The 13,609-nt window shown below is 38.2% G+C and overlaps 1 protein-coding gene across 27 annotated transcripts in view; it reads left to right on the top strand.

Annotated features, from left to right (window-relative positions):
• NRXN1 (neurexin 1) overlaps positions 1-13,609 on the top strand; it is a 927,325-nt gene that overhangs the window by 389,804 nt on the left and 523,912 nt on the right. For all 27 annotated transcript variants that reach the window (XM_034427409.3, XM_034427408.3, XM_060692589.2 and 24 more), the window contains one exon: positions 73-456. In XM_034427409.3, coding sequence (XP_034283300.1) covers positions 73-456 — 384 coding nt within the window. The remainder of the gene's footprint in view (positions 1-72; positions 457-13,609) is intronic.

Here is a 13,609-nt window from a genome sequence, read left to right as displayed (position 1 = left end):
ATATAAATACCAATAATACATAGTTAAAACCTGTTGTCTCAAATAAATTACTTATGCTTTGTTCCTAAATAGGTACCATTTCTGTCAACACGATGCGTACACCGTATACTGCACCAGGAGAAAGTGAGATCTTGGACCTAGATGATGATTTATACCTTGGAGGTTTGCCAGAAAATAAAGCTGGCCTTGTCTTTCCAACGGAGGTCTGGACAGCCCTTCTAAATTATGGCTACGTGGGCTGCATTCGAGATTTGTTTATTGATGGACAAAGTAAAGACATCCGTCAAATGGCAGAAATCCAGAGCACATCTGGGGTGAAACCCTCCTGTTCAAGAGAAACAGCAAAGCCATGTCTAAGCAACCCATGTAAAAACAATGGCGTCTGTAGAGATGGCTGGAACAGATATGTCTGTGATTGCTCTGGTACAGGCTACCTAGGCAGATCATGTGAACGAGGTAAGTCACTGTCTTCAGATCTTTGGTTTGCAAAATGAGGACAGAATGAAGTGAAACAGTCACATACATTCTACTGATCTAATGTGTGTGCTTTTTTCTGCATACAATTATATAGATCAATCATTTGGTTGATAGTAAACATTATTAATATATAAATATATAAAGCACTGAATGAAGCAATGGACAAAATATTCCACTGAGAAAGGAAAACTTCCATGAAAATGATCTAATCTTCAAATACAAATTATTACTGAATGGAGCAAACTGATTTATTTTGCTGGTTATAAAAATCAGGAAGGTGTCAAATATTGCAGTATTGGTTAAATAAATAATGAAATTTATGAATAATATTTGATCAATACTATAACTATAAAGTTGTTAACAATAAAAAACTTTGCAAGAGTACTTTGCTTCAAAGGTAATGAAATGTGAGTGAGGTGCTGCTTCAATGTGGTTTCATGAATATGGCTCCCTGCCTCTAAACTAGCAGTGTCAAACTCGCAACAACACATTGTTGTCATGTCACATATTACAACTTTTTCCCCTTTTGCTAAAATGGGGGTAGGGGTGGCCAGCACATGATGCATCTGGCCCGCGAGTTTGACACCCCTGTTCTAAACAATGAAGTGGATGTGGTGTTTTGTTTTATTTAATGTCAATTTGGGGGCCTGTTCTAGAATGTCCAGGAATTGGAAGAGGCTTCTGTGTATGGAAGTGCCAGAGAAAGCCCAGAACCAAAATGAAATGTCTCAGTAAGACCAATTGCACTGCCATTGCGTTCTCCTCACATATTGCAACACTTCACTATAAAGGCCTAAATGCAAGACACATTGCAAAGCCTTAGTAAATAGCAATTTTTCATACAGCAGAGAACTCTAGCTGACCCGCATACCCATTTTCAAAGCAGATAACTCACAATGAGATTATAGTTTTCACAGGATACCAAAAAGGAGAATACTTAAGAGAATTTATAGATTATCAGTACCAAATAGAGAACAGGGTTTCGGTCTGAGATTTTTCAGGAAACAAGATGTTTTCTATGGTCCACAAAGTGAAATAAAGATCTCACTAGACAAATGAAATTATAAGGTTGGTAGGGAAAAGAATTAGAGGTCTCTAGTCCTGGAAACAGGAGCAAGAAACTTGTAGAAATCATGAAGAATAGTTTACAACAGTTAATGCAAGGAGCCTCTTCTTAGGCAAAGAAGGAAAAATAACAATATCTATCCCAACCAATAGATAGTAATATGATTTCAGAAAAATATTACTAAAGAAAATGTTTATTAAAGAAAGAGTAATTTGACAGGGACATTTAGGAATGGTCAAAACAAAGAAGAGAAAATCCCTTCCGAGCAGTATAAAGGAATTCTATAGCAATTTTTAGAGTAGTTGATTATTCTTAGATGTGTGAATCAACACCAGGCTTCAAGAGTCATAAGACAGATACTTCACATAGTGTCATAAGATTTTGCTATAATATTGCTTTTACCTTTAGTATTTCCCAGCTTGGCAGTTTTCAGGCCAGCTTGGCAGTTTTCACCTCTCAAACTACCTCTCAAAGTTTGGTTAAGTCTCTGTCAGAGAGGATTGAGCTATTTTCTTGCCAGCACTTTAAATCAGCCAATTAAATCATTCTACCACAGGCCACAATGAAGGGTTACAATCTGATAAGCATTGCCAGACACCAACATTTAGATAAGAGTAACCTGTAATGTAGTTTAATAGGAGTATATGTCTTTCCTTAACTCAAGCAGCAGAAGCCTTATTAATGTTGACTTTAATAGATCTCTTGTGTCTAAATGTCTCTGTGCTATGGCATCGGAATAGAGTCTACAGGAAATAAAAGGTGTAAATTAATCATGGACAGAGATCCAACACCTCTGAAGTCCTCTGTTGTAGTTATTATTGGTAATTGATCATGTTTGCAAGACATTTTCTGACATCTATACTCTAGCTGTTGTCCCAAATGTTTCATTAACCTAGCTCCCCTGAATACCAAGGAGCTGAGCCAGGCTTTATGGTTTAATCAAAGACATTTGGGAGTGATCATCTCCAATCTTTCTGGTGGAGATGGAGATCTTATTAAGACTACTACCTGCAACAAATTCATTGAAAAGACTCAGAAAATGTTCTGGATTCACAGTCCCAGAGGAAATCAGTCACATTTATTTTCTACTCCAGCTGAAGTTATAGGTAGTTTTAAGGTTCAACTTCTTCAAGTAGTGATTTGTCTATGACAGTGGTGTCAGAGAAAGTGAAACTTTCTCTGTGTATGGGTATCCCTAAAAATATAGCTTGGAGAAGATAAGTGAAGTGGGATTTTAAGTTTAATTGAAAAACAAAAAAGAAAATGCATAATGGGGAAAGACTGAGCTAAATATTTAGCTAGTTACTCTCTCCTAGAAGGAGAGTCAAGTACAAAGGGTCCATGCATATGTGCATTAGGATTAAAGAAGAACCTGTATTAGTAATATGGTTGACCATAAATCTCCCTTGTTCTGACTTTGAGATCATAACTGAGAATAGGTCAGCACACTGGTGCCTCTATCTTGGGGCCAGCTTTATTTATTTAACAATCAAATTTGCATGCCACCCAGCATCTGAAAGTCAATGTTAATTGGATGGATTTTAAATTGATGTAGTTATTTTTATTGCTTTCATTGTCTCAACTTCTGTAAGCCGCCCTGAGTCCCTCAGGAGAAGGGCGGCATATAAGTACAATAAAACAAACAAACAAACAAACAAACAAACAAACAAACAAACAAATGTAACAGTGAGCTGAGCAGCATATAGATATAATAAAATAATAAATAAATAAACTCCAATGATTTTGGGCAGCTTCTGGCAGAAAAAAAGGACATACCCTCCTCTATTCTGATTCTTTTGGAGAAGGAACCTGCAGAGCTTCAATGGATCGTTCTCTTCTAGTCATGGGTCTCTGTGATCATTTCCCCTTTTCCTGCCAGAGAAAACAGAACCTTCCTTGGCAATCTAGGTTGTTATTGTTGTTGTTGTTGTTTTCTTTGACTCCAACAGGAAGGCATTCCACAGACTGATATTTCTATGTGATTGCAATGCTTCCCACCATGGATTATATAGCCATACTTGGCTAGTGCACAGTTGCGGTCTTCCACACAAAGAGGAAGTCTGTGCAATCAGATTTTTCAGCATGTAGAATACTGTCAATTTCAATACTTTGGTACAATCTATGGAAACATTGACTACATGACATTACAAAGTCTTATAATATTCTACTAATTTATCACCCACCATACCTAGAAAATGAGAATTGAACACAATTGAACAGAAAAAAATAAATTGGTCTTTATGGGAAAAAGAGATCATATTTCATTATGCCTAATTCTCAATAAAATGTCCTTATTATTGCATTTTTGTAATGTGAAATTGTGAACGTAGTGCAATAGTGCATTAAATTCAACATTCAGATATGAGATAATTTACACAGCAAGTTCCGCATAGTTATATTTCAGTTCAAAGAAGGGAAATTCTCAGAACTCAATAGACTGATGAAAAGAAAACTCAAATGGGAAGCCAAAAGAGCAATCCCACTCTAGAAAGCTTTGCTGTTGTTTAAAATCACAATAATAGAGGCTCTGACATAATCAAAGGTTGATTTTGAATAATTTTAATAGCCATAGAATAAAAGAGCAGGCCCTCTTGTGGATAAGAAACTGAGTAAAGAATAAAAAACAAAGAGTAAAAATAAACACTCATTTTTCACAATGAGTACAGTTAACCCCAGGATTCTGTCTAGGATCAGTGCTTTTTAAATATATTTATAAGCGACCTGGAATCACCTGTGCTTAGTAGAATAGCCAAGTTTGCTGATGACACTAAATTGTTCTGAGTGGTAAAAACAATAAGGGAGTTTGAAAAGCTTCAAAGGAATCTCTGCACATTACGGGAGTGGGTATCAAAATGGAAGATGTGAGCAAGTGTAAAATGATGCTCCAACTATTTATAAAGTAATAGGATCAGAAGTTATAAGGAAAGAGTTCATGGAATGAAGATGTCAACATAGTTCACATCTGTTTTAAAAAAAAGGGGGCAAAAGTTTGTTAAAGACAATAGAAAATTATATTGGAAATAGTGATGCCAATATTATAATGCCCTTTATATAAATCCCTGGTGCAACTACATCTAGAACAGCAGTTTCTAACCTTGGCAACTTTAAGCAAAGCAGGCTGCAGAATTCTGGGAGTTGAAGTCCTCCAGGCTTAAAGTTGCCAAGGTTGGAGACCCCTGATCTAGAATATTATGTGCAGCTCTGTTTGCCATACCTCAAAAAGGATGTAGTAAAGCTAGAGATGGTTCAAAGGAGGGCAATTAAGAAGCTCAAGGGATGGGGCAAAATCCCTCATTTGAAGACTTTGAGTCTAGAAAGGAGGCGTCTTAATCCACATGTAGGGTTAGACAAAGAAGATGGTCTGGTACTCCCATCTCTTTAAGAACTTGCCACAATTTGTTGTGATCCATACAATCAAAGGCTTTAGCATAGTCAATGAAGCAGAAGTAGATATTTTTCTGGAACTCCCTAGCTCCCTAGCTTTCTCCATGATCCAGCGTATGTTGGCAATCTCTTGTTCCTCTGCCTCTTCGAAATCCTGCCTGTACTTCTGGTAGTTCTTGATCCACATACTGGAGCTTAGCTTGTAGGATTTTACATAACCTTACTAGCATGTGATATGAGTGCAATGGTGCAATAGTTTGAACATTCTTTGGCATTGCCTTTCTTTGGAATTGGAATGTAAACTGACCTTTTCCAATTCTGTGGCCACTGTTGAGTTTTCCAAATTTGCTGGCAAATTGAGTGTAGCATGTTTACTGCATCGTCTTTTAAAATTTTGAATAGCTCAGCTGGAATACTGTTTCCTCCACTAGCTTTGTTGTTGCTGAAACTTTCTAAGGCCCATTTGACTTCACATTCTAGCACGTCTGGCTCAAAGTCAGTGACCACCCCATCGTGGTTATCAGGGATGTTAAGCTCATTCTTGTATAGTTCTTCTGTGTAATTTTGCCATCTCTTCTTAATCTCTTCTGCCTCTGTTAGGTTCCTGCCATTTTGGTCCTTTATCATGCCCTTCTTTTCATGAAACATTCCCTTCATATCTCCAATTTTCTTGACAAGATCTCTGGTCTTCCCTATTCTATTGTTTTCCTCTATTTCTTTGCACTGTTCATTTAAGAATACATTCTTATGTCTTCTAGCTATTCTTTGGAATTCTGCATTCAACTGGATGTATCTTTCTCTTTCTCCCTTGCCTTTTGCTTCCCTTCTTTCCTCAGCTATTTGCAAAGCTGCTTCAGACAACCATTTTGCTTTCTTGCCTTTCTTTTTCTTTGGGATGGTTTTAGTTGCTACCTCTTGTACAATGTTCTTCAAGCACTCTGTCCATAGTTCTGTCCATAGTTCTTCAGGCACTCTGTCTATCTGATCTAATTCCTTAAATCTATTTGTCACCTCTACTGTATATGTTGTGACCTAGGCTTACTGAGTCATTACAATACACAATTAGTCCCAAACAAACCTATTTTATTGTAACAGCTGAGAATTATGTTCATTCCCAGCTGAGTCCCAATTAGTTGCAAAACAAGTCCTTCGGAAGAATCACCAACCTTTATCTTCTTTGTCACCCTGCCAAAGGACTTACTTGGCAAAGCCCCATGGAGTTCAGAAACAAGCAAGAGATGCCAACTTTAAACAGAGTTAGCAACGTTGCTTTCCTGCAAAAGGTCCAAGTGCCTTTGTTTCTCTTTTAAGCCTTATGGGAGGGGCCAATCATCTCCTGGCCTTACTCCTGAGTTGTCCCTTTTGCTTTAGCTGGTCTTGCCTTCTGGCAACTCTGTGCATGCATGCACTAGGAACAGGTTCCCCCTGTTCCTCTGCCTCTCTGTTGTCTGACTCTGGGGGCTCTGGAGTCCATGCATCACTCCCAGATGGGCCTGGCCCCATCTCTGCCTTTGATGCAGAGTCCTTGTCCGGACCTTCCCCAGACTCCAGGACTGGCCCCAGCCTCCTCACTGTCTGACTCCGCTGCCGGCTCCGCAGGCTGCTGGCAGACCACAACACTATATTCATCAGGGATATGATTTAGTTCATACCTGAGTGGTCTAGTGCTTTTCCCTACTTTCTTCAATTTAAGTCTAAATTTTGCAGCGAGAAGCTTATGATCTGAGCCACAGTCAATTCCTGTCCTTGTTTTTACGGACTGTATAGAGCTTCTCCATTTTTGGCTGCAGAGCAAACAGTCAATCTGATTTCTGTGTTGACTGTCTGGTGATGTCCATGTGTAGAGTTGTCTCTTGAGTTGTTGGAAAAGAGTGTTTGCTATGCCATAACATGAGGTGATGACTTGGCTGGTTTCAAAAAAGAGTTGGACCAATTCATGAACATCATAAGAGATCAAGGGTTATTAGTCTTGGTATCAGTGAGTAGCTTTCAAAACCATCTGTTGGGAGACTAGCAGGTTTCTTTGTGCAGTTGCTGAGCTATTGTAATATCAGACTGCTGGGCTAGATGGTCAGGAATCTTATCCAGCAGAGGACCCCTTATGTTCTTACGTTATATATGCAGAGGTGGGCTTCACATAATTTAACAACCGGTTCACCCAGAATTGAACATGTGAGTGTGTATGCATGCATGCTCACTTCACTCATGCGCATGCACCTTGCGCACATGCACGCTGCATCAAAAACACAGCGATTGTATAGGATGGGATAGCTTCGATCTCTCTCATGCCTTGCGCACATGCGTGCTGTGTCAAAAACACGGCGATTAAATAAGACGGGATAGTGCAGGGACGGGTGGGCATGCCGAGCCGCTGGCCATAACTACCAGTTCACCAGAACCAGTCCGAACTGGCTGAATCCCACCCCTGTATATATGCTATGCATGCCACATTTTTACTATACAAGAATTGCTTTTTAGACAAAAACACTCTCAGTGCTGCACACATAGCTGTGAATGGCTACATGACAACCCTTTCAACAACATTACACTTTCCCAATTGAGATTATTTACATTCTACCGGTTCGTGATCATTTTGCTATGCTCTCAGGCAATTAGAAATCATATTGATGGGATTATGTCAAATTGTATGCAATTCTTAGAAGCATTGATGACATTTTATCTTGTTCTTCCCTCCCACGGTCCTTTCTCTTTTCCTGTAACTCTCAGATCTGTTTTATATGAAGAAAATCCTACTGCACAAAGACATGTTCGCTCATATAATAATGACTGTAGTTTATCCTTATACCTGTTTTCCCCAAAATAAGACATCCCCTAATAATAAGCCCAATCAGGCTTTTGAGTGCATGGCAATAAGACCAAGCACTTATTTCAGGGTTCAAAAAAATATAAGACAGGGTCTTATTTTTGGGAAAACACAGTACTATGTAGTCAATCAAATTTAATTATGGCATGTTGCAAAATAAATTTATGTAAAGATTTTGAACTGAGAAGCACATTTGCCCTGCACTTGATTTGCATCCCACCCCCCACTCCACCCCCAATTAGCTTAAAAAAGGTCAGTGAAAGCCTGAGAAAAACCACCACTTTCTCTCTTTAGGACTAGTTGAGGCAGAGACTCTCATTTGTATGGTTATAAATAAAATCACATCCTCTGAAGAACCTGCTTATTTCTTGTTTTAGAATATTAAACCTTTTGGCAGAAGTCCAGGTATTCCAATGTCTCTTGACTTTTCTATTACCGGTAGACAACACTGATGGGGGCTGGGGGTGGTGGAGGAGGGGGCTGTAACTAGACAGTCAACTGAATTTGAAAACTCTTCAGTTAAATAGACATGGTGTACCACCCTGTGGCAAACTCCTGCTATTACACATGCAGGCACTTTCAAAGACAGAAGCATGGATGGCAAAGAGAGGATTGTGAACAGACAAAATGTGCAGCTTTAAAAATAAAAAACTAAAGAATGTTCATACAGGTTATGTGGTTTTTGAAAAGAGAATAATAAGCATATGCAAGTCTATAATTTTAAAAAAAACCTCTCTAGAAGTTTAATAAAATGCTTCAACACACATACATATACATATGCACATGCATACATACACACATACTAAATTCTTTTTCCCAGTAAGCTGATGAATTTCTTAGGTCAAGTTGTCTGTCTTTTTTAATCCTGTTTTTATTATTTTTATAAACAACTCAAGGCAACTAATATAGCATGATTTAAGCAAATTCCACAATTTAATTTTCTGAAACACAGACCTTGAGCTGCTTTGACCAATGTTAATCTGATGTACTTACAATGTTATCTGGCTATTTTTCCTGCAGATATCTGTAATATTTATTCAGCACATGAAATATTGGATTTTAGCCTAGAGCAGGGGTGTCAAACTCAAGGCCCGCGGGCTGAATCTGGCCTGTGGAGTGCTTAGATCTGGCCCATGGGGCCACCCTGGAAACACTGAAGGACCAGCACACAGTGCCTCTGCCAGCAAATCAGAGCCTGGAGGGCCACAAGCTCATTTTCGCTGGCAGAGGGCTGCAGGAGGATCCCCCCCAGCCCTGCTCAGGCCACCACAGGTGCCCCTAACACGAGTGAAGTCGAGCTGACCATGCCCAACCTGACCATGCCCCCCCCCAAGATCAAATACAATCTTGATGTGGTCCTCAATGAAATTGAGTTTGACACCCCTGCCCTATCTGGAGGAAGTTATGCTCAAAGCATTTCTTTTTCCCCTTATTCAATAATAATTGTATCCCAAATGGCCATACATTGATATGATTACAACTTTTGGGATTCCAAAATACAATAAATCCACCCTCTTCTACAGCATTATCATACTACCCATGTGTGCCTACTGATAAAAATTTCTAGCCAGTAAGTATAACACCATTACAGTTGTTGCATTGCATGAAATAAAAGAAAAGGGCAGCAAAAGTATATGTTTACTTCCGTGAATAAAACTCCTTCTGGAGAAATAAAGGAGAAGCGTGTTGAATGGAATGAGGTATTTGTATAATATGAGAACCAAGGGTTATAGTAAATGCTCACTAATTGTTATATTTTAATTTAAATCAGGAGCAAAGCAACATGTCCACTTGATCAAAGAAGTAGTTTGGTCTAGTGGTTCAGGTTAGAAACCAGGAGACTATGAGCTCTAGACCTGTTTTAGGCAATAAAAGAAGTTGGGTGACTTTGGGCCAGTCACACTCTCTTAGCCCACCATGTCAGGCTCAGGAGACAAACAGATCAGTCAAATTTTTGTCACAACCAAATGGATCCATATCTGGTTGATTTGAAAAAAAATAAAAATAAAGTGGATCCTGCACTTGCAAGAACAGTGCTATGAAGCAAAATAATTGTCCCCTTTTCTATACTGGATCAAAGCAAAAGGTAATTTTTTTCATTCAGGATCCTGTAGTAGCCAATCTAATGTTCCTAAAGTCAAAACCTTGAGCACTGTTCCTAAGTTTTATAATTTTCACAAGTTTCAGCCTTTTCCTGCCTATTTCCACACAGTAGCCGACATTCAAAGATACACTGCTTTTACGACTTCGAAAACAGGAAGACTTATTTAGCTAACTTAACTAATATTACATAGGGCAAGAGGAACAGAGAATTTTTCTAATACACCTCCCTCTTCTCTGAAAATGGATGAACTATCACAAAAGAATATTATTTCTTGTCTATCCTCCCCCTTCTAATTTGTCTGATGTCAAGCGCGGCAAACAATATCCTGTTGTTCTATTCATGCTCACTCTTTCTTGGCAAGCTCCATTCTTCCAAGTGATTTCGTGGGAATAATAAGGGATGGCATTTTCATTCTCGGCATTTGTACAGAATTAAACATTTGGCTTGAGACCCAGGAGCTGCAATATTTATGCAGGAAAAATGGACTGTGATTACCCTGCTTTATTTGGTCTTTGAGAAATGCTCTGCAGTAGAATCTTTCCTAGCATTAGCTCCAAGCCTGAGAGGACAGTTAGAAAGCTGTCTTCCTAAAAACTTCTTCAATATTACCATGTTTGGTTTTGTAGCTGGTGCTATAATGAAATGGCTCCTACAGAATGCCACTCATTTTATAGATTTCTCACTTAGATTGTGCTTTCATATTGCTGGTAGATGTATGCCATTTGTTTGCTGTAACTTTTAGAGGCCACTTGAAGCCTTGAAACAGGAGATTCAAATATCTTGCATTAGCTGTAATTGAGTATAAGTAGTCTCTGTGTTTCAAGTTTAATTTTATTTTATAATTGGAAGCTAAAAAGAATTTTCCTTTTCATGTAAGAGAGTTCATAAAAGGTGTGGGCCATGGGGAGAGTGAAGAGAAGGAAGTTATTGCTAGTTTTATTTTATTTATTTTTTTCGCTCTCTCTCTCTCTCATCCCTGAAGTTGGTTATATTCTCAGATGGGCTGAACATAATAATCTTAGAAGTTGTAGTGTTCTACACTTATTTTGCTACTGTGAATTTTTGATGATGCTGAAAGTATAAACATCAAAGTAATCAGTGGATGGGCTTTTGTTTGTTTATGGCAACACTAGCAGATGGCAAAACAGATGTCATGGCAGCATAATTTGGCTTTTCTCTCTTTATATTTTATCGGGGTTTGCAGTACATGATTACCTTTTGGCAATGGCTTTCACAGGTGTTCATTTTCAACAGGGTAGGAACAGCAATAAAAAGGGCAATATGAATGAAATGAATTTTTCAGTGTGCCCCACACCCTTTTATTATCTGTATTAGATGAAAAAAAGGGGGGGGGAACAGCCAAACAGTTTACATGTCTTCAGTTAAATAAAACAAGTATCAATAAATATTCAGTGTGATCATGTGATCACTGTAATAGACTTCACAACTAACAACAAAAAATATAGAAAAAAGTGAATAAAGATAATTTACTATCATCTAGCAGTCATTATGCTTATATTCTCTGTGATACTAAAAAAGAATTGATATGGGACTTATTATGAAACCACCATGTAAACTGGCTATGGCAGGAATAGATTGCAAGCCAGACAACTTGGTGTTCTGATCCAGAACACCTCTTATTACTGCTTAATGCTGTTCATGTGTGCTGCCCAACTTGGGTGGCCTATCAGATATATTCCAACATCTTCGACAGGAAATTTGGCTACTCACTGACAGATCTGTGTGCATCATGAAGCATATCAATATCAATATTGTGTGAAAATTCTTCTGTGTATTACCAAATTCATTTGTTGTTGTTGTTATTAGTTGCGAAGTCATGTCTGACCCATTGCGACCCCATGGACAACATTCCTCCAGGCCTTCCAAAAGTATTTTGGCCACCTAATGGATCTGGCCTTCTAAAGACAGTCAGGGTTGATCTCCTCTAGGACTGACAAGTTTGATTGCCTTGCAGTCCAAGGGACTCACAGGAGTCTTCTCCAGCACCATAGTTCAAAGGCCTCAATTCTTTGGTGCTCAGCCTTCAAATTCAAATTCATTGGCAAACCCATTTCTCCATTTTTCATAATCCCTGAAATTACTATTATTTACTTTCAGGATAAAGCTTCTGAAAACTTACTGATATAATTCCTTCTGCCTCTTCTACCCCAGCCCTTAAGGGACAATTGCTCTCTTGTGTACTTTAATAAAGCCATTTTTTCCCTTTATAACTGTTGCATTACTAATGCAGAAATGATGGTAAAAACTTTTATTCCCTGCCCTACATGCTGCAAGCTGCCTAATGAGCAAGATAATATTAAACATTTTTTCCTGTTGTTTGGAGCATAACTTTCTGCTCTGTTGCTGTTTGGCTTTCCATTCCCTTTGGAATTGAGACTAAGAGTGAGAATAGGCCTACACTATATATCATCTGATCTGAATGAAGTATAAAAGCTGCTCCACTTATATTGTTCAGGGGCGGTGACCAAAACCAAAATCCAAAGCCATTCCAGGACATTATAATCAACTACAATATTATTGCCGAGGCAGTTAAAGTATGAAAAATGGGTCTAAAACATGTGGCAGAGCAGAAACTGATGCCTTGGCCAAAAGAGGGGAAAATCCACACAAAAACAAAACAAGAAGAAGCAAATATATCACCACCATTTAATTTACCATTATACATAATTCTTTAACAAAAAAATTAGGCTTATCATATTGTCCAGACCTGAAGGACTGTATAATATGATTTATAACCTGGTTTTCCATAAAACCTATGCCAAATTTCATTATAAGCCAAGGATGGACAATGCACAAGCAGCCACAATCCCCAGTCTATTGTACCACAGTGCCCTGAGAAGGTGTAGCTGAATTCAGCAGCTACAGTACCAGTTCTATTTTTGTTTTTAAACATTTTCCCTACATTAATGATTACAGTGGACATGATTAGCCCCTGGGAGACACAATGCATTCTTTGTGATTAAAATCTCAACACTGCCTCTTAAATGCTTGAAAATATTTGCCACTCTGTGACATCCCCATATCCCTGGATATACCTTGTTGCCATTGATGTCCATAGTATTTTTTTAAAGAAAGAAAAATGGTGTTGTCCATAATAAAAATTGCCTGTTCCTACGACTGAATGAAGCCTGTTCCCATTATTTGGGGGGAGGGAATGGCATGTATGCTTGTTAACCAGTCTTTGGAGTTTAGTAAGTCAAGTAATATTTTTAAATGTATGTTTTGGGGGAGGCTAATAGATAAATAGAGAAGGCCAAGTTATACATACTGAATGTGCAGGCCTGGAGTTCTCCCTCCCCTCAACTCTCTTCTTTTATTTGTTTTTAATGATATTGGGATGTTTATATTAGGAAATGGTAAGTAATTGACTAGTAGATGAATGCAGCATTTGAAACAGATAGAATATTCAGCAATCTATTCTTAGGTGATAAAATTTATTTTGTTTATAAATGTATGAATTGCTGTGGAACCATATATAAACAACAGAATGTAATATTGTTAAGCAGGCATTTGAAGGGAAAATGTAAGCATATCTTTCATTTGATAATTGTTATGTTACTGCTGTTGTTATTTTCTGTGAAGTTATTGGTGTTAACAATTCTTCTTTAGAGTCTGGGCAGAGTTTAATGAATAGAAACAGCCATCCATCAGATTAATCAGAGCCTGCCATTTTTATAATACAGACTGCCCAGTTCTTGTCATATCTCCTGTTTACAGTGTTGAGGAAAGCAGT

This window comes from Pantherophis guttatus, chromosome 1 (genome assembly GCF_059756535.1).
Source record: "Pantherophis guttatus breed Tessera chromosome 1, ASM5975653v1, whole genome shotgun sequence".
NCBI lineage: Eukaryota > Metazoa > Chordata > Lepidosauria > Squamata > Colubridae > Pantherophis > Pantherophis guttatus.
Note: the sequence above shows the minus strand (reverse complement) of the source record. Positions and strands in the feature narration are given on the sequence as shown.